Consider the following 27,057-nt stretch of genomic DNA (forward strand, 5'->3'; position numbering starts at 1 on the left):
CAGGCGCAAAGGAAGCCCAGACAAGCTCCAGTCCTATCAATATCCAGCCAACCAGCCCACGGTTAGGAACTTTCTGAACCTAGTGAACACTCTTGAGCACAACTGAACCGGTCACAGCAGTATTGCCACACACTCACAGGTCCTTAGGCAGACACACCCACTGCATGGGCACAGACGCACAGCTGTGTCTGCGCATCCATGTTTTCATTCAACAAATATTGAGGGCCATACTAAACGCAGTTAACAGTGCCAGCTCGGATCCTAATTCCTCATGTGACTTCAGACAAGTCACTTCCTGCATTGGTACTGGTTCTATCAAAGGCCACAGAAGACCTTGGAATATTCCTCCCCTCAGCTGTCAGCCCTCCTCCGTCGGTGGTGGTTCCACCCTTTCCTAAGCACTAAAAATTTAAAGGCTGAGACCATGAGTCAGTATTATTTTGAAATAACCGTGTTTCCCTAAATGTTTACAGTGACCACAGCACCTCATTCCTTTCCTCCACTCACCCTGACACATCGGAAATTTACTATTCGCTCATTTACGAAGCCTTTTCTACGTGAACCAGTCTACTTTTGAGATTTAAGCAAGGGGAGGGAGCGGGGGGGGGGGGATCCCTATGCAAATCACTGACCTCCGGAGATTTCTATCTAGTTGAGTAAGAGAAACAAACACGAACAGAGATATGTAAGGTAACTTACACTGAAAGGCCAAGAGCAGGTGAAATGAAGCGGGGGCGGACCGCACTGCGAGGGTAAAGCCTCGATGCCCCCCAGGACTTAAGGTGGGGAGACCTCTGGGCAGGAGAACTGAGAAGGCAAGTTCCCGGGAGCAGAAGGAGCAGGAGGGGTGGAGATCGGACGCCAGAAGACCCCAGGTGGGGGGGCCGCAGCAGGTCCCGACAGTCAGACGTGTGGGACACTCCTGAGCGGCCAGAAAGGATGCAAGGCGGAGGCGGCAGTCGGAAAAGGGAGAGGGTCCGCAGGGCCGGAGGGGAGGGGCTCGGGGAAAGGCCCGGAGGGGGACGCCCGGGAAGCCACGGGAGGGGGCCCGAGAGACGGCGGGGCCTACTGGGAGGGCTCCCGGACGGGCTGCTCCAGGGCAGGCTGAGAGGGCGGACCTGGGAAGGGCAGCGGTCCAGGGAGGCGGGAGCACCCGTGGCCAGGCGCCTCAGGGGTAATTAGGGAGTGGGGACGCTGGGGAGGTGGCGCGGTGCGGGGTCCCCTCGGAGGAGCGAGAGGCTGGGCGGCGCTAAGGGAGAATCTGGAGGGGCGCGGGCCGGAGGGGAAAGGAGCTAGGGTCGTCTGGACCAAACAGAGACACTCACCTGCGAACCAGAGCGGACAACTGCAAGACGCCGCGACAGCTGCTCGCGTACCAGCCTTCGACTGCCGCACGTCCGGCGTCCTGGCCGCCGAGCTGACGTCACGCCGCGGCGCGCGTGCGCGGCGGGCCCCGGCGGGTGGGGCGGGGTGTCTGGGTGGTTTCCCGAGAAACGGGGCGGGAGGAGGCGGTCGGTGTGGGTCTCCCGGGAGGTCGGCGCTTCCACTAAAAGGAAGTGTTACCGAGTGAGATCCCCCCTTAAAAATCTAAAAATCAAAAAAAAAAAAAAAAGAATTGTTAGCACCCTAATCTTGGTTTCTAAATACCGCTCTCTAAAAACAGGGCCAAGGCCTGTTTGAGAATCGCTTGAGCCCAGGAGTTCAAGACCAGCCTGGGCAACACAGTGGGACACTTTCTCTACAAAAAAATAAAAATAAAAAAATGAGTCTGGCGTGGTGGCTTGCATCTGTAGTCCCAGCTGCCTGAGAGGCTGAGCGGGAAGCTTCACTAGCACCCAGGAGGTCAAGGGTGCAGTGAGCCATGATTGTGTCACTGCACTCCAGGTTGAGCAAAAGTATGAGACCCTGCTTAAAAATAATAATAATTACAGGCGTGAGCCACCGCGCCCAGCCAAAAAAAAGTAATATTTTAATAAAGTTCAGAGAAATGAGAGATATTTAATATTTTAATATTTTATTTAATATTTTAATAAAGCCTTAGAGAAATGAGCGACTCTAGGACCCCGGCTCAGAAAGCTCTAGTTGAGCCAGGAGCGTTTTATAGGCCAGAAGCTCGAAGTGCTCAAAAAATGGAAGGACCGGGCGTCCAAGGGCTCAGGGATCTACCCAGAAAGCTCCCGGGGACCACACCTGGTACAATTTGAGCAGCAATATAAAATACACTGCATTAAGTTATAACCTAGAGTATAAAACATCCCAGAGCCCGTGCTGATATAAATACCTGATTAAATAAATGAAGGAGAAGGGATAATCTTCCTTGCAGAGGAATTCTAATAATACCTCATCCAGAGGGGTGTGGTAATCTGTCTGCACCCACCCCGAGTGTGGCCAGTGCCTGGGGACGCCCTTTCCAAGAGCACAGTGTGGAAAGGGCTGTAACCTCACAGCGGAGGCACTCCACGTGAAAATCAAAGTGACTAGTCACTGCATTTGCCCTTGACAAGATGTGATTTAAAAAAAAAAAAAAAGTGAGCTCAGTCTAACTGAAAGATAAACATCAGACAAATCTCATTTGTGGGATATTCCTCAAAACACCTCACCAAAACTCCTCAAACTATCAAGGTAATCAAAAGCAAGAAAAACACTGAGAAACTGTCATATGCAACATGGTGATGTAGCTAGGATATAAACTTCATATAAAAGTTTAAGTTTAGGTAATAGTTTTTAGTTTTGACAAACGTGTAATGGTTAACATTAGGAGAAATTGTGTGAAGGGTATACTAGCTTTGTAACTTTTTTGTAGTCTAAAATTATTCAAAATGAAAAGTTGGGGGTTTTCTTAAGACAATAGAGGGAAAAGAAACGTTGGCCAGTTGAAGTGGTTCATGCCAGTAATCCCAGAGTTTTGCGAGGCAGAGGCAGGAGGATTACTTGAGCCCAGAAGTTTGGCCTATAATCAAGCCACTGCATTCCAGCCTAGCAGGGGTTGGGGGCTGGTGCAGGAGTACTGCCTGGAAAGAGGCTTGAGAGATCCTCCTGGCAACCCCACTCCTGGGGTGCTGAAAATGTTCTATACATTGATCTGAATGGTGGGTACGTGTGTGTTAAGTAAAACTTTACCAAGCTGAACACTATACTTAAGATTTGGCCAGGCACGGTGACTCACGCCTGTTATCCCAGCACTTTGGGAGGCCGAGGCTGGCAGATCACGAGGTGAGGAGTTCGAGACCAGCCTGACCAATGTGGTGAAACACCACCTCTACCAAAAATACAAAAGAAAATTAGTCGGGTGTGGTGGCGTGCGCCTGTAGTTCCAGCTACTAAGGAGACTGAGGCAGGATAATAGCCTCAACCCGGGAGGCGTAGGCTGCAGTGAGCTGAGATTCTGCCCCTGCACTCCAGCCTGAGTGACACAGCAAGGCTCCATCTCAAAAAAAAAAAAAAAAAAAGCCTGGGCGCGGTGGCTCAAGCCTGTAATCCCAGCACTTTGGGAGGCTGAGACGGCTGATCACCAGGTCAGGAGATCGCGACTATCCTGGCTAACACGGTGAAACCCCATCTCCACTAAAAATACAAAAATTAGCTGGGTGTGGCGGCGGGCACTTGTAGTCCCAGGTACTAGGGAGGCTGAGGCAGGAGAATGGCGTGAACCCGGGAGGCGGAGGTTGCAGTGAGCCCAGAGCACACCACTGGACTCCAGCCTGGGCGACAGAGAGAGACTCGGTCTAAAAATAAATAAATAAATAAATAAATAGATTTGTACATTTTTCTGTGTATAAACTATATCTAAATTTAAAAGGGAAAAAACTTAAAAAAAAAAAAAAAAAAACTTTGGAAGAGCCCTATTGTTATTGGTCTTCAAAACCCCAAATTCTGCCAGTCAGGGCCCCTGTCTTAACCCAGCTCCTCTCTGGGGAAAATAAAAAAATGCAGGGTAAGGAGTCCTTTGATGCCTGCAATCCCATCTTTTGCAAGATATTATGGCTTAGTCAACACAAGAGTTCGGAGATTGGTATCACGTGGGGTTCTTCCTGGTTCTGCTGCTCCTGGATGAGCTTGGGTAAATTGCCTGACATCACCAAGCCTCTTGACCAGCCCTCATTAAGGCTATACTAGCCCTGACCACCTTCAGGGTGAGTCTTAGGGATCTTTCAGGGTTTGAGTTTGGAGTATCCAAAAATACACTAACATAATTCTCTCTGAGTGATGGGACTGTGGATGACATTTATTTTTTCTACTTTTCTGCATTTTCCAAATTTTCTTTCATGAATATGTATCACTTCAACAACAGGAAAAAGTAATATTTGAGTCTGGGTGTGATGGCTCTTACCTATAATCCCAGCACTTTGGGAGGCCAAGACAGGAGAATCACTTGAGCCCAGGAGTTCAAGACCAGCCTGGGGCTGGGCGCGGTGGCTCAAGCCTGTAATCCCAGCACTTTGGGAGGCCGAGATGGGCGGATCACAAGGTCAGGACATCGAGACCATCCTGTCTAACCTGGTGAAACCCTGTCTCTACTAAAAAATACAAAAAACTAGCCGGGCGAGGTGGTGGGCGCCTGTAGTCCCAGCTACTCGGGAGGCTGAGGCAGGAGAATGGCATGAACCCAAAAGGCGGAGCTTGCAGTGAGCTGAGATCTGGCCACTGCACTCCAGCCTGGGCGACAGAGCGAGACTCCGTCTCAAAAAAAAAAAAAGACCAGCCTGGGCAACACAGTGGGACACTTTCTCTACAAAAAAAATAAAAATAAAAAAATTAGCCTGGCGTGGTGGCTTGCATCTGTAGTCCCAGCTGCCTGAGAGGCTGAGAGGGAAGCTTCACTAGAACCCGGGAGGTCAAGGGTGCAGTGAGCCATGATTGTGTCACTGCACTCCAGGTTGAGCAAAAGTATGAGACCCTGCCTCAAAAAATAATAATTACAGGCGTGAGCCACCGCACCCAGCCAAAAAAAAGTAATATTTTAATAAAGTTCAGTTTAAATGGATGTTCCAGGACCTGGAGGAGGGAGTGTCCCATAACAAGTTTTCTGATTCAGTGAAACTGGCTTTCTGGACTGGGCGTGGTGGCTCACGCCTGTAATCCCAGCACTCTGAGAGGCGGAGGCAGGGGGATCACGAGGTCAGGAGTTCGAGACCAGCCTGGCCAACATGGTAAAACCCCATCTCTACTAAAAATACAAAAAAATCAGCCAGGTGTGGTGGCGGGCACCTATAATCCCAGCTACTCAGGAGGCTGAGGCAGGAGAATCGCTTGCACTCAGGAGGCGGAGGTTGCAGTGAGCTGAGATAGCAGCACCGCACTCCAGCCTGGGTGACTAAGTGAAACTCCAACTCAGAAAAAAAAAAAAACAAAAAACTGGCTTCCTGTTCATGTTTATTGAGAAGAGGCCAGGGGAAAGAGGGCTGGGTGCAGGTGAGGACGCCTGCTTTCCAGCCCCCCATCTGCCTGTCCTGAATGGGCAGCCTCTTGTCTGAAAGTGAGAGGGGGACGTCCAGGAGTTCCAAGAGTTGCACTGGGACTCCGCACCCATCAGTGGCCTGCCTCTGCGGCCCTCACCTGGCTCAAACCAAATCACCTGCTGCTAAGCCCCACTCCGTTTTTGCCCAATTTCTAGTATGCATTTCTTTACTGAAGAATGTAAAGTGAGAAGTTCTACTGGTTAAAAAAGAAATTCCAGGCCAGGCACAGTAGCTCACACCTGAAATCCCAACATTCGGAAGGCGGAGGCAGAAGGATCACTTGAGGCCAGAAGTTCAAGACCAACTCGGGCAACATAGTGAAACAAAATATACAAAAACATAAGTAAATTAAAAAAAAAAAAAACTCCAAATACAACATGAAATAAAATGCCGTGTCTCCCCTGCTATACCCCACATAATTGGGAACGCGGAGCTTCCAAGGAATAGGAGATAACAGGCACTCTTCCTTTACTTTTTCTTTCTTTCTTTCCTTCTTTTTTTTTTTTTGAGACAGAGTCGCTCTGTTGCCAGGCTGGAGTGCAGTGGCCCGATCTTGGCTCACTGCAAGCTCCCGCACTCAGGAGTTCCTGGCATTCTCCTGCCTCAGCCTCCCGAGTAGCTGGGACTACAGGCAGCCTACCACCTCGCCCGGCTAATTCTTGTATTTTTAGTAGAGAGGGGGTTTCACTGTGTTAGCCAGGATGGTCTCGATCTCCTGACCTCATGACCTCATGGCCTCATGATCCAACCGCCTCGGCCTCCCAAAGTGCTAGGATTACTGGTGTGAGCCACCGTACCCAGCCGAAATTTTTTATATGTATAAAAGTAGCCAAGGTGGCACTTAGGGTGGAACAGTAGGATTTCAGCTGCCCCATGATGTTTACCAACACCCAGATTCATCCCAAACAGATACACAGCACTAGGGAGAACAGCAGGGGCAAGCAATGCGGAGTGCAGCCTAGGAAGCCATGCCAGCATGCTGGTTGCACCTTTGCTTCTCCTATACAGAAATTCTGGAACTGCCTTTTGGGGTGGGAAATAATGAGTTTTTGCATGCCTAAATTGTACTTCATTTTGCCCTCAACATCTACTAAGAAGCCATGGCTTTCTTCAGACAGTGGAATCCCCTCCCCTCCCGTCCCGTCCCCTCCCCTCCCCTCCCTCCCCTCCCCTCTTTTCTTTTTAGATCTTGAGTTTCACCTTGCTGCCAAGCCTGAGTGCAATGGCTCCCTCGATCCTGGCTCACCGCGAACCTCCTCCGCCTCCCAGGTTCAAGCGGGATTCTCCTGCCTCAGCCTCCCTGGAGGCTGGATAACAGGCACGCGCCACCACACCCTCGGGAATAATTTTGTATTTTTTTGTAGAGACAGGGTTGCTCCAGATTGGTCAGGCTGGTCTCGAACTCCCAACCTCAGGTGATCCCCCCAGCCTCGGCCTCCCAAAATGCTGGGATTACAGGCATGAGCCACCACGCCCGGCCAAAGACAGTGGAACCCATTTCTTTTGAGGATAGTAGCTGGGGTTTTGCCCGCTATAAACAGGAAGCTGCCCATGCATATAAGAATGAGGAAATGAAAAGGGGCACAGCTGTGGTACATACAGCCTTGCAGTTTCTCTCCCCCTTCACTCCCTGCTTTGGGTTGCAGCCTTTTCTGCCTATTTCAACCATCCACAGGAAAGTGAGTGCCCTTTCTCCTCCAGCCCACCTGAGCCTCTACTGCTACTTCAGTCTGGCGTGTTGCTTATTTACTGTTGAACATCTGTCACCTATTTCACAGGCATCTATGGAGGAACAAAATGAGTTCTTGGACTCCCATTTTGAATCCAAAGCCCTGAACCCCAAATACTTTCTGTTTGTTTTTTGTTTGTTTGGTTGGTTTTGAGATGGAGTCTCGCTCTGTTGCCCAGGCTGGAGTACAGTGGAGTGATCTCGGCTCACTGAAACCTCTGCCTCCTGGGTTCCAGCGATTCTCCTGCCTCAGCCTCCTGAGTAGCTGAGACAACAGGCGCACGCCACCATACCTGTCTAATTTTTGTATTTTTTAGTAGAGACAGGGTTTCACCATATTGCCCAGGCTGGTCTCAAACTACTGACCTTGTGATCTGCCCGCCTCAGCCTCCTAATGTGCTGGAATTACCGGTGCAAGCCACTGCGCTTGGCCTTTCTGTTTTTTTATTTCTTAAGACAGGTCTCACTCTGTTGCACAAGCTAGAGTACAGTGGCATAAACACGGCTCACTGCAGCCTTGAACTCTAGGGCTCAAGTGATCCTCTCACCTCAGTCTCCAGAGTAGCTGGGACTATAGCATGTGCCACCACACCCAATTAATTGTTTTAAAATTAAATTTAATTTTTTAAAAATAGAGACAGGGTCTCATTATATTGCTCAGGCTGGTCTTCAACTCCTGGACTCAAGTGATCCTCCTCCCTCGGCCTCCCAAGGTGCTGAGATTATAGGCATGAGCCACCACACCCAGCCCCCATCTAATTTTTTAATTTTTGGTAGTGATGGCGGGGGTCTCCATATATTGCCCAGGTTGGTCTCAAACTAACTGAAGGGAGAGAGCCGGGAATGCCAGCAGCATAGTGCTATACGGCATGTCCACAGGCAGGTACAATAGATCCAAGTAGCCTCAAGGGCGTATAATAAAGTCATTAGGAAGGAATGCATTTTGTTGTTGTTGTTGTTTTTTGAGACAGAGTCTTGCTCTGTCTCCCAGGCTGAAGTGCAGTGGCGTGATCTCAGCTCACTGCAAGCTCCGCCTCCTGGGTTCATGCCTCAGCCTCCTGAGTAGCTGGGACTACGCGCCCGCCACCACGCCTGGCTAGTTTTTTGTTAACCAGGATGGTCTCGATCTCCTGACCTTGTGATCCGCCCGTCACAGCCTCCCAGAGTGCTGGGATTACAGGCATGAGCCACCGTGCCCTGCCTGCATTTTGTTTTTTTTGTTGTTGTTTTTTGTTTGTTTGTTTGTTGAGACAGAGTCTCCCCCTGCCCGCCCAGGCTGAAGTGCAGTGGCGTGATCTCATCTCACTGCTAGCTCAGCCTCCCGGGTTCAAGGGATTCTCCTGCCTCAGACTCCTGAGTATCTGGGATTACAGGTGCCTGCCACCATGCCCGACTACTTTTTTGTATTTTTAGTAGAGACGGGGTTTCACCATGTTGGCCAGGCTGATCTCGAACTCCTGACCTCGTGATCTGCCCATCTCGGCCTCCCAAAGTACTGTGATTACAGGTGCGATCCACCGCGCCCGGCAGGAATGCATTTTGATCATACATTCCCTTTGTTTTTAATATTAAATTTACACAATATAATTTTTAATATTGGCTGCGTTTCACAAATCGCTTACAAAATTTCTGTAAATTTGTCCTTTGGCTTACGCTAGTGGCCCCAGCATATCCCTGAGCTTGTTTAGCTGTTCTAACGATAGATGCATGAATGCCTTCCTGTTTGAGGCTATTATCAATAAAACAGTAATGAACATTTCTGTACAAGTCTTTGCATGGATATATGATTGCAATCCTCTTTGGTACAATTTGCTGAGTGATAAGAGAGATGTGTAGTTTTTTGTTGTTTGTTTTTGTTTTTGTTTTGTTTTGTTTTTTCAGATAGAGTCTCGCTCTGCTGCCCAGGCTGGAGTGCAGTTGCATGACGTCAGCTCACTGCCAGCTCTGTCTCCCAGATACAAGCGATTCTCCACCCTCAGCCTCCCGAGTAACTGGGATTACAGGTGCCCACGACCACGCCCAGCTAATTTTTGTATTTTTATCAGAGATGGGGATTCACCATATTGGCCAGGCTGGTCTCGAATTTTTGACCTTTGTTTTAAGACAGAGACTTGCTTTGTCACCCAGGCTGGAGTGCAGTAGCACCATCATAGCTCACTGTAGTCTCCACCCACTGGGCTTGACAATCCTCTCTCCTTACTCACCCCCTACCAGTAGCTGGGACTACAGAGTACAACACCACATCCAGCTAATTTTTGTTTTGTTTTTTTGGAGACAGAGTCTCACTGTTCTGTGTCACCCAGGCTGGAGTGCAGTGATGTGATCTCGGCTCACTGCAACCTCTGCCTCTTGGATTCAAGCGATTCTTCTGCCTCAGCCTCCCCAGTAGCTGGGACTACAGGTGCACAGCACCACTCCTGGCTAATTTTTGTATTATTAGTAGAGATGGGTTTCACCATGTTGGCTAGGCTGGTCTTGAACTCCTGATCTCAGGTGATCCACCCACCTCGGCCTCCCAAAGTGCTGGAATTACAGTTGTGAGCCGCCGCACCCAGCCTGTTTTTTTTTTTTTTTTTTTTTTTATTGTAGAAACGGGGCTCTTGGTGTATTACCCAGGGTGATTTCAAACTCTTGGGCTCAAACAATCCGCCCGCCTTGGTCTCCCAAAGTGTTGGAATTACAGGCTTACAGGCGTAAGACACTGCACCTGGCCAATGTTTGTTTGTTTATGTATTTTTTTAGTGACAGAGTCTCGCTCTGTCACCCAGGCTGGAGTGCAGTGGCGTGATCTTGGCTCACTACAACCTCTGCCTCCCGGGTTCAAGTGATGCTCCTGCCTCAGCCTCCTTAGTAGCTGGGATTACAGGTGCCCGCCACAGTGTCCAGCTAATTTTTGTATTTTTAGTAGAGAAGAGGTTTCACCACGTTGGCCAGGCTGGTCTGGAACTCCTGACCTCAAGTGATCTGCACGCCTCAGCCTCCCAAACTGCTGGGATTACAGGCTTCAGCCACCACACCAGGCCGGATGTTTAGTTTCTTTATTTTTATTTTTATTTTTTTGAGACGGAGTCTCGCTTTGTCACCCAGGCTGGAGTGCAACGGTGCGATCTCGGCTCACTGCAAGCTCCGCCTCCCGGGTTCACGCCATTCTCCTGCCTCAGCCTCCCGAGTAGCTGGAACTGGCATGAGATCACCACTTTTCCTGCCGTCCTTCCCAGCTTCTCCCTCACCTCCCTTTTTCCCTAGTTTATAAGACAGGAGAGAAGGGGGAAAGCAAAAAGTTGGAAAGAAACAAAAGTAAGATAAATAGCTAGATGACCTTGGCGTCACCACCTGGCCCTTGTGGTTAAAATAATAATAATAATAATAATAATAATAATAATAATAATAACCCCTGACCAAAACTACTGGTGTTATCTGTAAATTCCAGACATTGTATGAGAAAGCACTATAAAACTTTTTGTTCTGTTAGCTGATATATGTAGCCCCAGTCACATTCCTCACATTTACTTGACTTATTATGACCTTTTCACATGGACCCCTTAGAGTTGTAAGCCCTTAAAAGGGCTAGGAATTTCTTTTCTGGGGAGCTCGGCTCCTAAGATGCAAGTCTGCCGACGCTCCCGGCTGAATAAAAAAATTTCTTCCTTCTTTAATCCGGTGTCTGAGGAGTTTTGTCTGCGGCTCGTCCTGCTACGGGACCACAGGCACCTGTCACCACAGCCGGCTAATTTTTTTTTTTTTTTTGTATTTTTAGTAGAGATGGGGTTTCACCATGTTAGCCAGGATGGTCTTGATCTGACATCACGATCTGCCCGCCTCCGCCTCGGATGTTTAGTTTCATAAGAAATGATTAGAACTTTATCCAAAGTGATTATACCATTTTACTCCCATCAAAAATATATGAGATTTTCTTCTTCTTATTATTATTTTTCTGAGACAGAGTCCCACTCTGTTGCTAGGCTGGAGTGCAGTGGCATGATCTCGGCTCACTGCAACCTCCGCCTTCCGGGTTCAAGCGATTCTTCTGCCTCAGCCTCCCGAGTAGCTGGGACTACAGGCACGTGCCACCAGGCCCGGTTAATTTTTTTGTATTTTCAGTAGAGACGGGGTTTCACCGTGTTAGCCAGGATGGTCTCCATCTCCCGACCTCATGATCCGCCCACCTCAGCCTCCCAAAGTGCTGGGATTACAGGTGTGAGCCACCACGCCTGGCTGAGATTTTTATTTATTTTTAAATTTAATTTTAGAGTAGGTAATATATATATTCACCTGGTGCAAACATTTAAAAAAAAACCCAAACATGAAAATTATCTTTCTCACATCTGTCCCCTATCTGCTCAGGGCCCACTTTTTTTCCCAGTGTTATCACAGATAATCGTTACCGGTAGATTTTTGGCTATTTTTTGGTATTTCTGTAAATATGACAATATTCTGTAAATGTAAATAAATACAGATATATTTTTTCATTTCTACCTTTTTATGTAACATTCTTACACACAGTTCCATACTTGGTTTTTTTCATTGAAAAGTCTACCTTGGAGATATTTTCATTTCAGTACATACAAAGTTTCCCCATTTCTTTTTCAAGTTGTAGGCTATTTCACTGCAAGATAAACCAGAGTTTACTCAGTCATTTCCCTAGGTGTGGACACTAGGATTTGTTTCCAGTATTTTGCTACTATGCACAATGCTGCAATTAATAGGCGTGAACTCATTTCATTTCACACATCTGTGAGTATCTCTGTAGGCAAACTGCCAGACGTGCAGTTGTTGAATAAAACATTGTGTATTCATTTTGACACATATCATCAGATGATCCCCTTTCCCATCCAGCAATGTCTGAGTGCCAGCTTCCTGGCAGCCTTATCAATAGCATTGCCAATTTTTTGGATGGTTGCCAATCACAGTGAACACTGCTGTCTCAAAGAGTTTTAACTTGCATTGGTCTTTATAGAAGTGAGATTGGATATTTTTCATATGACTAACAGCCAGGCTTAGTCCTTTGCTGTGAACTCTAATTTTTCTATTGGGTGCTAGGGCTTTTTATTGTTGACTTCTGGAAGCTTTTGGAATATTAAAGAGATTAGCTTTGTCTATTTACATGAGTTGGGACTATTTCTTCCTTGTTAATCATTTATCTTTTGACTTTGCTTATGGTGCTTTTTGCCGGCCAAAGCTTTTGACAGTCATGACTTCTGGATTTCGAGTAATACGTAGAAAGGCCCTCTTTACTCCAATACTAAAAAGGAATTTCCCCATGTTTTCTTCTTGTCCTTTTATGATTCCATGGTTACACATTTATATATTTTTTTCTTTTTTTTTTTTTTGAGACGGAGTCTTGCTGTCGCCCAGGCTGCAGTGCAGTGGCAGCAATCTCAGCTCACTGCAACCTCTGCCTTCCGGATTCAAGAGATTCTCTTGCCTCAGCCTCCTGAACAGCTGGGATTACAGATGTGTGCCACCACCCCCAGCTAATTTTTGTATTTTTAGTAGAAACGCTTTTTCACTATGTTGGCCAGGCTGGTCTTGAACTCCTGACCTCGTGATCTGCCCACCTCCGCCTCCCATAGTGCTGGGATTACAGGCATGTCAGCGCGCCCAGCTGTTTTTATTTTATAAACGACTGAAAAAAGACCAGAGCCAGGCCTCCTCCCTTCCGTCACTAATCTTTATTGCAATAACTCCCTCCTTTGTCATCCTGTACCTAGCTCAGACCAGACGACACCCCAAACACAAACACCAAGACACGCACCTCTTTAATATGAAATAATAAACATACCTCCCCCCAGAGACCCCCTGAACTAATCAAATCATTGTAACTATATACTAAGCTTTACATAAAAATACTAACATTTGGCCGGGCGCGGTGGCTCACACCAGTAATCCCAGCACTTTGGGAGGCCGACGTGGGTGGCTGACCTGAGGTCAGGAGTTCGAGACTAACCTGACCAACATGGAGAAACCTCGTCTCTACTAATAACACAAAAATTAGCCAGGTGTGGTGGTGGGCGCCTGGAATCTCAGTTACTCGGGAGGCCGAGGCAGGGGAATCGCTTGAACCCGGGAGGCAGAGGTTGCAGTGAGCCGAGATCGCCCCATTGCACTCCAGCCTGGGTGACAAGAGCGAAACTCCGTCTCAAAAAAAAAAAAAAAAAAAAAACAACTACTAACATTCTCATACACCTTTCCTGAACTCTGTCTATATAAATGATTCCGCACTTCCACACTTGAAATCGACTTGCGGCCGGGCGCGGTGGCTCAAGCCTGTAATCCCAGCACTTTGGGAGGCCGAGACGAGCGGATCACGAGGTCAGGAGATCGAGACCATCCTGGCTAACACTGTGAAACCCCGTCTCTACTAAAAAAAAATACAAAAAACTAGCTGGGCGAGGTGGCGGGCGCCTGTAGTCCCAGCTACTCGGGAGGCTGAGGCAGGAGAATGACGTAAACCTGGGAGGCGGAGCTTGCAGTGAGCTGAGATCCGGCCACTGCACTCCAGCCTGGGCGGCAGAGCGAGACTCCGTCTCAAAAAAAAAAAAAAAAAAAAAAAAAGAAACCGACTTGCATTCTCTGAAATCTGCACTCCTGAGCGGGCGCCCGCAGCCTCCACACTGGCAAAGGCTCCGTGAGCTGAGCTCCGCCCCGCTCCGACCCCCGGGGACAAGGCTCGACTCCCGGGTGCGGCCTGAGCGGCCCGCGCCCTGGCGTCCGGGCACACACGAGGGTTTCTGCGGCGCGGGACTATCTCAAAATATAAATCAAATACTTTTTTCACAGAGAGTGAATGCAAAAACTACAGCTACGCCCCATCCGCTCGCCAACTGCGGCGGGCCCGCTCCGCGCGCGCCCGCGCTCGTCCATCCGGGCGTCTCGAAGGCGCCGGCGGGAGCGCGCACGCTGCGCAGTCACGTGCCTGGCGCGCCCCCGTCGCGGCGAGCTCGGGCGGAAGTGAGGTCGACGACTCCGGTGGCTGCGCAGCGTCGGCGGGGAGCGCGGGCTGCGGAGAGGCGGGCCGGGCCAAGCGGAGCCGAGCTAGCGGGAGCGCGGCGCCGGGGAGGCGGCGGAGACGCGGGGCTCGGAGGGTCAGCCTCTTATCGTAGCCGGTCTCCTCGGCGCGCCCTCCCTCGTTTCGCCCCACGGCCAAGCCCGCCGCGGGCCGGCGTGCGCTGGTCACTGAGGCCCAGGTCGCCGCCGCGGCGCGGTGAGTGGGGGCGGGCGGCGGGCGACTGCGCGTCCAGGCCGGAAGTGCGGCGCTTTGTGCGGCCGGCTCGGGGCGGTGCCAAGGTCGGCCCGCGGCTCGGGGTCGCTTGGCGTCTGGACCGGCCTGGGGTGCGCTTTGTCCCGCGGGCAAGGCCGGGCGGGGGCCGGGGGCGGAGCTCGGCCGGACACGTACGCGGGCAGGTGCGGTCCTGGCGGCGCGGGCCTGCCGCCGAGGTGGCTTCGCGGCGCGGGGCGTTCTCCTAAAGGTCGGGGTCACAGCCGTCAGGAATGCGAGCGTGAAACACGGGGGCAGAGCGCTGTGACAATAGTCATTTCCTACGTGTAACTACTCACTTTGTCTACCCACGAAGTAAAGATAATTTTTTTTTTTTTTTTTGCTTGGCGGCATCTGAGCGTTCTCTTTCCAGCTTGAAAAGGCACGATTTAAATTACAGGCTTTTAAGATTTCCTTCAGAAAGGACGTTTCGTGGCCCATCCTGGGTTAACTTTGAAAAAAGAGTGCAGTGCGCCTTTACGACGTCCACAAATAAGGGTATTTCTGTTTTATAGTGTATGTGAACATGAAGTGTGCATCTCATGGGCTGTTTGAGTTAATGTTTAGTCATTAAAATAAAACATAAGAATATTTTGCAGTGTTTTCGCATGCCAGGAAGTTTTACAAATAAAAAGGTTTATGTAGTTTCCACTCCTTAAACTTTCAGGTCATCCTTGTGTAATTTGAGATCACTTTTCTCAAATACTGTGGATGAAAGATTCCGGATTAAATAAAACTTTTTGGTTTTAGCAATAACAGGAACACATTTTTAAGCTTTTGTAGATAAAGAAGGAGTGGGTTATTTTTGCTTTGACAGCCAAGATTTGAACAGTGTAAGGCTATTCTAATTTTGAAGCTAGTGTTGCAGAAATTGTGAAAATCTTGCTTCTCTTTGTCTTTACAAAGCCGGCTTACTTTGGTGGAGTGTTGGCATATGTTACTCATGTAACATTTTGGAATGTTTCTGAATACAAGAAAGCTTTAAAGTGAGTTAAAATTAGTTGTGATTTTGATTAAATGAAAGTTAAGGTCTGGTAGAAGGCGGCCTATAGACTTTTAAGAGTTGGAGCCTGCTTTCTTTGGGTTCTCCTGGATGTTCTCTATGCAGCATTCACTAGAAATGCCCAAGCAGGTAGTTCTCTTCTGACTCTGTAGGCTGTGTGTGTAAGGTAATTGCCTGGAACCTAGAAGGCGGGAGTAAGCAGCCCAGGTCGTCTTATCAGATCTTAATATATTTGTTAGGAAATGAGAGCAGTGTAATGCCATAGAAGTAGAGGATTAGAATTGAAAAAAATCTACAGTGCATTTTAAAATTATTTTTTAATAGGTTCCGTAGTTTAAAGGGAAATTATACCAAAGTTGTCTTATTTAGACAGTTTTTTTCCTGCATTAATTGAGCACGATTTTTTTTTTCTTTTTTTTTTTTAGACGAGTCACCCTCTGTCGCTCAGGCTGGAGTACAGTGGTGGGATCTCCTCTCACTGCAAGCTCTGCCTCCCAGATTCACGCCGTTCTCTTGCCTCAGCCTCCCAAGTAGCTGGGACTACAGGCGCCCGCCACCACGCCCGGCTAATTTTTTTGTATTTTTTTTTAGTGGAGACGGGGTTTCACCGTGTTAGGCAGGATGGTCTCGATATCCTGACCTCATGATTTGCCCGCCTTGGCCTCCCAAAGTGGTGGGATTACAGGCGTGAGCCACCGCGCCCGGCCAAGCACAATTTTAAAAGAACAGTACACCAGTGTAATAGAGTGATACTGTTTTCATGCCTTGTGTCCAGTCTATTAAGTCTGATTGTACTGTGTAGAAATACATGAATTCCTCCCAGTCAGATGCAAACCCAAACCTTGGTAATGAAGGTAAAGTTTGGGGGAGAGTAGAGAACTTCTCTTTTCTTTTTTTTTTTTTTTGTGAGATGGAGTGTAGCTCTGTGTCCTGGTCCAGAGTGCAATGGTGTGATCTCGGCTCACTGCAGCCTCCTCCTCCCGGGCTCAAGGGATTCTCCTGTCTCAGCCTCCCGAGTAGTTGGGATTACAGGCACACACCACTGTGCCCAGCTAATTTTTGTATTTTTAGTAGAGACAGGGTTTTACCGTGTTACCCAGTCTGGTCTTGAACTGTTGACCTCAGGTGGTCCACCCACGTTGGTCTCCCGAAGTGCTGGAGCCTCCGCACCCGGCCTATATGCTCTTTATTTTATTTTATTTTATTTTATTTTTTTGAGACAGTTTTGCTCTGTTGCCCAAGCTAGAGTGCAGTGGTGTGATCTCGGCTCACTGCAACCTTCTCCTCCCAGGTTAAAGTGATTCTCCTGCCTCAGCCTCCCGAATAGCTGAGATAACAGGTGCATGCCACCATGCCCATGTAATGTTTGTGTTTTTAGTAGAGATGGGGTCTCATCTCACTATGTTGGCCAGGCTGGTCTCGAACTCCTGACCTCAAGTGATCCACCCACGTCGGCCTCCCAAAGTGCTGAGATTACAGATGTGAGCCACTGCATCCAGCCTCTTTTTTAAAAATATATTTTTGGCCAGGCGTGGTGGCTCACCCCTGTAATCCCTGCACTTTGGGAGGCCGAGGCCAGCAGATCACGAGGTCAGGTGATGGAGAACATCCTGGCTAACACGGTGAAAGCCCGTCTCTACTAAAAATACAAAAATATTAGCCGGGCTTGGTGGCGGGTGGCTGTAGCCCCAGCTACTTGGGAGGCTGAGGCAGGAGAATGGTGTGAACCCAGGAGGCTGAGCTTGCAGCGAGCCGAGATTGTGCCACTGCACTCCAGCCTGGGCGACAGAGTGAGGCTCCATCTCAAACAAACCAAAAAATATATATATAATATATATATTAAATTTGTATAGAGATGGGAGTCTCACTATATTGCCCAGGCTCATCTCAAACTTCTGAGCTCAAGCAGTCCTGCCTCAGCTTCCCGAAGCACCGGTGTTACAGGCACTTGCCACTACGTCTACAAGCTTTTGTTGATGATGTCAGACATTACTGAGACTTTCCAATGTTGATTTTTCTGAGTATTGTATCTTGTATATTGGTGTTTCTGAGAGTGAATTTAAACCTCTTGAAATTAGGTTTGTTGATATAAAATTTTAAAGGCCTGGTATTGTAGTATTTCATTCTTAGTGCTCTGTGTGGGAACTTTGTTTAGAGATGATATGTTTCCAAACTAGGAAAAAATAGTGTAGTGATGGGTCTTTCTTTCTTTCTTTTTTTTTTTTTGAGATGGAGCCTCACTGTTGCCCAGGCTGGAGTGCAGTGGCATGATCTTGGCTCACTGAAACCTCTGCCTCCTGGGTTCAAGTGATTCTCTTGCCTCAGCCTCCCAAGTAGGTGGGACTACAGGTACGGGCCACCAGGCTGGCTAATTTTTGTATTTTTAGTAGAGACGGCGTTTCACCATGTTGGCCAGGCTGGTCTGGAACTCCTGACCTCGTGATCTGCCCGCCTTGGCCTCCCAAAGTGCTGGGATTAACAGGTGTGAGCCACCATGCCCAGCCAGGTCTTTCATTTTAAAGACAGACTTTTCTTCTGATTGTTATTTGATTTTCAAGTTAGGAATTTTTGCTGTCATCTTTTTAAAGGTAATCTGACATTTGTCTATTCTAATGCAGGTGTCAAACCACCCGTAGGAATTCTGACAGTTGAGTCATTTCAAATGGGAAGCTAAAAAAGTGGTAAGCTCGGCCTGGTGCGGTGGCTCACGCCTGTATTCCCAGCACTTTGAGAGGCCAAGACAGGCGGATCGCCTGAGGTTGGAAGTTCGAGACCAACCTGACCAACATGGAGAAACCCTGTCTCTACTAAAAGTACAGAATTAGCTGGGTGTGGTGGCACATGCCTGTAATCCCAGCTACTCAGGAGGCTGAGGCAGGAGAATCGCTTGAACCTGGGAGTCAGGTTGCAGTGAGCCAAGATCGCGCCTTTGCATTCCGTCCTGGGAAACGAAAGTGAAAACTCTGTCTCAAAAAAAAAAAAAAAGGTGGTAAGCTCTAGATTAAGCTCTAGATCCAGCCTTGGGTTTGGGTTTCTTAGTCCACCCAAGTCAGACTGGAAAGTTGGTGGTTACAGGGAGATTTTAGTGGCACCAAAATTTCAGGTAGATTGGTGATGGTGTGTTTTTTCTTTAGTTTTGCATTATGCAAAATTGAAAATACAGCAATACAGTGCACAACCTTATATCCGACATCTTGATATAAAGATTATTAGCATTTTGTTGTATTTGCTCTTTTTATAGAAATATTTTAAATCATAGATGTATCATTTTCAATTTTATGTACTTTTATGGTGTCTCTACAAATTTATGTATTTATAGATAATCACAGTACTGTTATCAGGCTTAAACATAATTGTTTCGTACCAGCTGATACCTAGTATTTAGTCGTGTCCCAGATATCTTTAAACTCTGCTTAAAGTTGTTTCAGTCTAAATCAAGAGTCCAAACAAAATTCATCTATTGCCTTTATATCTAAGTCTATTTTAATCTAGAACTATCTAGCTTTCCTCCTCTCCCTCCCCTTTTTCCCCCCACCGTTGCCTTGTTGAAGAAACTGGGTCATTTGTCCTCTAGAATGTCCCACTTTTGGGGTTTGTCCGATTGCTTCATGGTGTCATTCAGCATATTTCCTCCTACTCCTGCCTTTCTTGTAAACTGGAAGTTAGATGTAAAGGTTCCATCTGATTTTTTTTTTTTTCCTTCAGACGGAGTCTCGCTCTGTGGCCCCAGCTGGAGTGCAGTGGTGCGATTTCAGCTCACTGCAGCCTCTACCTTCCAGGTTCAAGCATTCTCATGCCTCAGCCTCCCGAGTAGCTGGGATTACAGGTGTGCGCCACCACACCCAGCTAATTTTTGTGTTTTTAGCAGAGACAGGGTTTCACCATGTTGCCCAGGCTGGTCTCGAACGCCTGGCCTCAAGCAATCCACCCTTGTCAGCCTCCCAAAGTGCTGGGATTACGGGGATGTGCCACTGCAACCAGCCAAGTAGAGTTTTATTATTGTTCTAGGCTATAAGTCAGGTCATTATGGAAGGAGAGCTTCCTAACATCCTTCAGTACTTCATTTGGGTTTGCAGTTTTTGGCTGTTAGGAATAATGCTGTTATAAATGTTCATGTCCAACTGTAGGCGTAGCATGTGTTTTCACTTCTCTTGGGTATATCCCTAGGAGTGGAATTGTGGGGTCATGTGGTAGTTCTGTTTACTTGTGCTGCTCAGGAGCTTCCTTGCCTACCAGAGGGCATCTCCACTCAGCCCATATTTAAGGGTCTCCACCTGGTGGTTGTAACCTAAGCTGTTTCCACAATTACCTATTACTGATTCCCTACATAGAGCCTAAGCTCCAAACAAACTCAATTGCCTAATATTCCTAAAATGCATCTTGTTTTTTCTCATTTTTGTGGGTGATTTGATCCTATCCATTGTTTACTGGAAATGATGCCCTTTAATTATTATTATTTTTTGAGACGGAGTCTTGCTCCGTTGCCAGGCTGGAGTGCAGTGGCACAATCTCAGCTCACTGCAACCTCTGCCTCCCAGGTTCAAGTGATTCTCCTGCCTCAGCCTCCTGTGTAGCTGGGATTACAGGCACCTGCCAACACGCCTGGCTAATTTTTGTTGTATTTTTAGTAGAGATGGGGTTTCACCATGTTGGCTAGGCTGGTCTCCAACTTCTGACTTCAAGTGATCCTCCCAACTTGGCCTCCCAAAGTACTGGGATTACAGGCATGAGCCACTGTGCCGGCCTAATGTTGCCCTTTAATCAAGTTTTTCCTATTTCTTCCCTCCCCCATAGAATTTTTGCTCTCCCCTCTCAGCCCTCAGAGCACTTTATTCTCTTGTGACTCTTAACACTTGTTGCCTTGTATCATACTTTTAGGCCGGGCACGGTGACTCACGCCTGTAATCCCAACACTTTGGGAGGCCAAGGCGGGCGCATCACCAGGTCAGGAGATGGAGACCATCCTGGCTAACCCAGTGAAACCCCGTCTCTACTAAAAATACAAAAAATTAGCTGGGTATGGTGGCAGGCGCCTGTAGTCCCAGCCACTCGGGAGGCTGAGGCAGGAGAATGGCGTGAACTTGGGAGGCAGAGCTTGCAGTGAGCCGAGATCTGGCCACTGCACTCCAGCCTGGGCGACAGAGCGAGACTCCGTCTCAAAAAAAAAAGTATTTGTACTTTTAATCTTATGTATATGTCTGCACTGTCCAATACAATAGCTGTCACGCACACAGGACTATTGAAGTTAATTAAAAATTCAGTTACCATATTTAGACAGTACAGACACGTTTTCATCCATGTTTTTGAGATAGGGTCTTGCTCCATTGTCTGAGCTATATGATTATAGCTCACTGCGGCCTTGAACTCCCAGACTCAACTGATCTCAGATAGCTGGGACCACAAATATGCACCACCACATCCAGCTGATCTTTTTACTTTTTGTACAGACAGGGTCTTGCCATCTTGCCAGGGCTTGTTTCCATCTTTGTGAACAGTTCTGTTGGACAGTGCTTTTCTAGATTGTAAAACTCAGAAGAGATTGTGACTTGCCCTTTGGTTTTATCTCTGGCCTTTGTGTAGTGCTTTGCTCATCTGGAATTCAATTAAGAAATAAAATTAACTCCTGGCACAGAAGAAAGAAATAACATTTGGGAAATATTTGCTCCTTTGGAGATGATAGTTGAACCAGAGAAGTAGGTGAAATATTTGCAGACCTCCACAATTTCTTTGTTGCACATCTGCCAAGCATGGGTTAAAAGTACAGGGGAATAGGGATTGGCAGTTGCTAGTGTGTTTATTCCTAAACTATAGGGTAAGACACACAAGTGATTCTCCTGCTTACCTGCTTGTTTGTATACTTGTTTTCTCCCTACTCTGAACTGTAGGCCTGCACTGTCCAGTATAGTAACCCCTAGCCACATGTGACTACTTATGTTGAAGTTAAATAAAGCTAAAAGATGCAGTCTCACACTAGCCTTATTTTTCAGGTGCTCAGCACTCTTGGCAGGCGGCTGCTGTAGGGGACAGCACAGATAGAGAAGGATGTGGTCATTTTACAAAGTTTTGTTGGTCATTGCTGGTCAAGACCTATCACATAGCTGTAGCTGTGAATGGCATGACAGTTTTGGCATTTGGCTTTGGTTTTGTGTAAAAAATTAGACAGTTCAGGTAATGAATGTTTTAGTTACTAAAGTTGCCAGTTGATTCCTAATTTAATCCAGAACTTCCTGTTACAGAGGCTAAGGATGTGACCTAATATTTTCTTCTTAGTACAGGATTGCTTGGTTGTGAGTATTCTAAATGAGTCAAATGAGCTGACAATTTGAAGTGGTTTCTTTTCGTATTTTGTCTTTGTAATGGATTTTGACGCCTAGAGTGTTCTGAAAGGCATTTGTTTTTTAGAAAGTTGGTAGGTAGTTGCACCTATTTTGTACCAGGTGGTGTTATTGATGCTGGAGACAGTTGCCTTTAAGCAGAACCAGGTGCATGTTCCCTGCTTGTTTTGGCTACATTCTAAATGGGAATGTGGGGAAGGCAGACCTAAAATGCACATTTTGTGTTTTGTTACTCATTACCTATTTTTCAGAGATGGAAACTTGCTATATTGCCCAGGCTGGTCTTGAACTCCTGGCCTCAAGTGATCCTCCCACAGTGCTGGGAATACAGGCATGAGCCATTGTACTCAGCCTAAAAATAGACTTTTTTTAGGTCTAGCAGTTTTAGGTTTACAGCAAAATTGAGCAGAAGGTACAGAGGTTTACAGCTAAATTGAGCAGAAGGTACAGAGAGTTCCCATATAGCCCCCTACCCCACACATGCTGTTTTAAATCTTAAAGATCATCTTAATCTTTATAACCACATGCATCAGTGAGTAATTTACCAGATGAGAAATAGTGAAAGCTCACACTCTAATACACTGCATTTTTAGGAGGCCAAGGCGGGAGGATCACTGGAACTCAGGAGCTCAAGACCAGCCTGAGCGACGGGGCAAGACTCTGTCTCTACTAAAATGAGCCAGATGTGGCAATGCACACCTATAGTCATGGTTACTCTGGAGGCTGAGGTGGGAAGATCACTTAAGCTTGGGTGATCAAGTCTGCAGTGAGCTATGACTGACAGAGCGAGACCACGTCTAAAAAATAAATAAAGTTAAATAATTCACTGGTTAGGATTCAGAGGAGCTTACTAGAGAGTTGAATGGGAATCAATTCCCAACAATACTTCTATTGGGGAAGGGATGGAGTCCTGGTTGTGGCTGTACAAGTTATTGAACTTGTCAGGAAAAGGAAATATTTATGGATGATAAAACATTGAGTGGATTGGCCGGGCGCGGTGGCTCAAGCCTGTAATCCCAGCACTTTGGGAGGCCGAGATGGGCGGATCACGAGGTCAGGAGATCGAGACCATCCTGGCTAACACTGTGAAACCCCGTCTCTACTAAAAAAAAATACAAAAAACTAGCTGGGCGAGGTGGCGGGCGCCTGTAGTCCCAGCTACTCGGGAGGCTGAGGCAGGAGAATGACGTAAACCCGGGAGGCGGAGCTTGCAGTGAGCTGAGATCCGGCCACTGTACTCCAGCCCGGGCGACAGAGTGAGACTCCGTCTCAAAAAAAAAAAAAAAAACATTGAGTGGATTAATAGAGTTGCTGGGCTGTAACCAATTAGTCTTTATTGGGAAAAAAAATTTAACAAATTTTTAAAGAAATACAGGAGACTAGTGTGGCATGGTGGCACACACCTATAGTCCCATCTACTCAGGAAGCTGAGGTGGGTGGATCTCTTGGGCCCAGGAGTTTAAAACCAGCCTGGGCAACATGATGAAACCTCATCTCTATTTAAAAAAAGAAAACACACACACACACACACAAAACCTAGCCAGGTATGGTGGCACCATACCTGTAGTCCCAGCTACTAGGGAGGCTGAGGTGGGATAATCACTTGAACCCAGGAGGTCAAGGTTGCAGTGAGCTGAGATTGTGCCACTGAACTCCAACCTGGGCAACAGAGCAAGACCCTGTTTTGGGGTGGGGTAGGGGGCGGGGGGAAGAAATACAGTCCCAGCACTTTGGGAGGCTGAGGTGGGCGGATCACGAGGTCAAGAGATGAGACCGTCCTGGCTAACATGGTGAAACCCCGTCTCTACTAAAAATACAAAAATTAGCTGGGTGTGGTGGCACACGCTTGTAGTCCCAGCTACGTGGGAGGCTGAGGCAGGAGAATCACTTAAACCTGGGAGGTAGAGTTGCAGTGAGCTGAGATTGTGCCTCCAGCCTGGCCACAAAGCGAGACTCCGTCTGAGAAAAAATAATAATAATAATAGTAAATAAATACAGGAAACTGCAGAAGGAACACTAAATCCACTCCTGTCTAGAGTCAGTCACTGTTCATATTTTTATATATTTCCTTTGAGACTTTTTTCCTGTTTGTGCAGGGATGCACATCTTTATACGTATAGGTGTTTATTTGGGATCATACTGTGTAGTGCAGGATGCATTGTAATACCCTACTTTGTTTTCACTTAACATTGTATTATTCTGTGTTTAAACATTTCATGAAAAGCAGCTGCCTGGTACTTCATGTCCTGGATATATCTTGGTTAACTATCCTCTGTTAGGAGAACATTTTGGTTGCTTGTAGAGTTTTCCGCTTGTTTTTTTTGCGACAAAGTCTGGCTCTGTTGCCCACCTTGGAGTGCAGTGGCACGAGCTTGGCTCACCGCCATTTCTACCTCCTGGATTCAAGTGATTCTTATGTCTCGGCCTCCCAAGTAGCTGGGATTACAGGTGTGTGTCACCACAGTTGGCTAATTTTTGTTTTGTTTTTGTTTTGTTTTGTTTTTGAGATGGAGTCTTGCTCTGTAGCCAGGCTGGAGTGCAGTGGTGCGATCTTGGCGCACTGCAACCTCCGACTACCTGGTTCAGGCGATTCTCCTCCCTTAGCCTCTTGAGCAGCTGGATTACAGGCGCGCGCCACGACGACCAGCTAGTTTTTGTATTTTTAGTAGAGATGGGGTTTCACCATGTTGGCCAGGATGGTCTCGATCTCCTGACCTAGTGATCCCTCCACCTTGGCCTCCCAAAGTGCTGAGATTACAGGCGTGAGCTACCATGCCCGGCCAATTTTTGTATTTTCAGTAGAGATGGAGTTTCACCATGTTGGCCAGGCTGGTCTCACACTCCTGACCTCAGGTGATCTGCCCCCCTCGGCCTCCCAGAGTGCTGGGATTACAGTTGTGCGCCACCGTACCTGGCCTTTCCCCTTGTTTTTAGTGAACATAGAGCTAACAATTTTTATTCGTTAGCTTCTGATGGACTGAGGAGAAGTGTGAAGAAAAGTTTATCATGCCCTGGTTTGGCACCCATTAGGACATTGAGTGTCCCTTTTTTGTTCTCTGCTGGTTGTGGACAGCATGAAATGTATTGTTTTATAAGCAGCACAGAGAAAGGACTCTAGCTGCCTGCTTTTTTGGGACTGGTACTGGAGAACAATCAGAGAGCAAAAGTGCTTGGCTAAATCGCCTTTTTTTTCTTTTAGTTTTTGCAATCATGAATCCGGTTTATAGTCCTGGATCTTCTGGGGTTCCCTATGCAAATGCCAAAGGAATTGGTTATCCAGGTAAGCAAGTACAATTTTGTTTTCATTTTTGAACTTTGAATACTTGGTATATTTTCATGTCACTTTTTTTATTGACAAATGTAGCTCTAAGTGGCTTAGACAAGAAAGAAAATACCTGGAAGTAAACAATCAAGTGGTAGGACTGGATTTGGTCAAAACTTGATCTAGTGGCTCCAGCAGTTGGGACCAGGATGTAGTTTCTCTACCTCCTGGTCTCAGCTTCACTTCCTCAGTGTTAACTTAGTGTTGGTCACAGGTCCCTTTCCTTCTCATTGTGGTCTCTGAAGTTCAGGCCCCTCGCAGTAGTCCCTCACTAAGAGCCTCTTTACCTTCCCCCTACAGGAAAGCCCGATGGGGCTGCTTGTTCTCTGTTCAAACCGGTTCTGGGCTTTGTTCTGATTAAACTCAGCATCTATCCCTGGTCCACAAAGGGGAGTCTGCTGATTGACTTAGGCCTGATCCACATCCCTCTGGTGGAGTCGGCTAGTCAAATATGGACTGCAAGTGAAGGCTGCAAGGAAATGGATATTGAGGGAACAAGAGCTGGTTGGTCAAAAATAACAAGTGGTTGTTCCCTTTGGTGACTTTGCACAAGGAGTAGTTATTTGTAATGATACAGTTTCAGTTTGGGTTTTGATAATATGATAGAAGAGATAACCCCAAAACTTTGTTGCTGTAAGACTCTCAGAAAATGAAATAAAACATTTTACAAATGTATAACTGAACTTGCAGGAGGTAAGAGAGATAGCTGGGGTCAAACGTGAAAGCCCTGTTAAACTCAGCTCACCTGGCCTTTGAACTAATGTCCTGCCTCTCCTGGGGACATGTGCTATTTGTGGGTTTTAGCAACCCACATGGGGGTAGAGATTGAGTCTTAGGACTCTTGCAACAGGGAATGGAAGTGAGACTTCTTATCAATCATTCTCGCCCCTCTGGAGAGGGATACTCCCCAGCAAAGAGATAGACTGAACAGTCTAGTCGTCCAGTGGCCCCATAAGGAAGTTTGGATGCTTGGGCTCTGAGAACAGGGGGAGATCCTTACTAAGACTTTGTAAGCATTCAGAGATGTTTGGGGCTCTAGCTTGTATTACACTCTCCAGGGGTTCAGAAGTTGAGAAATTAACATAAAAATAGTCTCCAGGCTTCGTTACTCCTGGAGCATCTGACAGCAGCGAATGCAGAACTGCTGTGGGGGCATATGTTCACAACCCAGGTTGCGTGGGCTTCCTGCAGGCAACGTTCTGCCTGCTAGCATGGGATGCCTCCCATCAAGTAAGAGGCACCACCCATGACAGACTGCAGGAGAAGAACCATCAGGTAGAAACTATGTCACACGGACAAATTTAGAAGAATTGTAGATAGAAAGAATCAGAAACATAAGAGGGGAACAAGATGCTGGGAAAAAAGAACTAGCTGGAACTTTAAGAAATGAAACAAAATGGCGTATGAACAAGTTTCAGGTTAATGTCAAGACAAAACACTTGTTAAGAGAGAAGAAACTAGAATGCAGCATAAGGAAAGGCAGGAAAACAACAGTAAAGAAACATCTGGAGCTCTTCTCCAGGACTGAGTAGAGAAACCATAAGACAAGGAGTGACAGGCCGGGCGCGGTGGCCCACGCCTGTAATCCCAGCACTTTGGGAGGCCAAGGCGGGTAGATCACGAGGTCAGGAGATGGAGACCATCCTGGCTAACACGGTGAAACCCCGTCTCTACTAAAAATACAAAAACATTAGCCAGGTGAGGTGGCGGGAGCCAGTCGTCCCAGCTGCTCCGGAGGCTGAGGCAGGAGAATGGTGAGAACCCAGGAGATGGAGCTTGCAGTGAGCAGAGATCGTGCCACTGCACTCCAGCCTGGGCAACAGAGCAAGACTCCGTCTCAAAAAAAAAAGAAAAAGCAGTGACAGAATTTTCCAGAATTGATGAAAGATAATTTAGTGATGAGCTGTGTCAACACCAGTTTAAACAGTGTTTTGTTTTTTTTTTTTTTTTT

At 47.2% G+C, this 27,057-nt stretch overlaps 2 protein-coding genes across 4 annotated transcripts in view; one reads left to right on the forward strand and one right to left on the reverse strand.

The window, feature by feature from the left end:
- The window catches only part of LOC101007927 (pleckstrin homology domain-containing family B member 2-like), a 28,375-nt gene extending 26,709 nt beyond the window's left edge, over positions 1-1,666 (reverse strand). For all 3 annotated transcript variants that reach the window (XM_031662278.1, XM_031662277.1, XM_031662276.1), the window contains exon 1: positions 1,326-1,666. The gene's annotated coding sequence lies outside the window, so the exon portion shown is untranslated. The remainder of the gene's footprint in view (positions 1-1,325) is intronic.
- Positions 1,667-12,379: 10,713 nt separating this feature from the next.
- On the forward strand, positions 12,380-26,441 carry LOC116273300. Its single transcript, XM_031662274.1, has 3 exons — positions 12,380-12,397; positions 13,795-14,392; positions 24,984-26,441. The coding sequence occupies exons 1-3, from the start codon at positions 12,380-12,382 to the stop codon at positions 25,094-25,096; spliced, it is 729 nt and encodes a 242-aa protein (XP_031518134.1). The 3' UTR covers positions 25,097-26,441.
- The last annotated feature ends 616 nt before the right edge of the window (positions 26,442-27,057 follow it).

The sequence above is a fragment of the Papio anubis genome, unplaced genomic scaffold (genome assembly GCF_008728515.1).
Source record: "Papio anubis isolate 15944 unplaced genomic scaffold, Panubis1.0 scaffold529, whole genome shotgun sequence".
In the NCBI taxonomy this organism is placed as follows: Eukaryota; Metazoa; Chordata; class Mammalia; order Primates; family Cercopithecidae; genus Papio; species Papio anubis.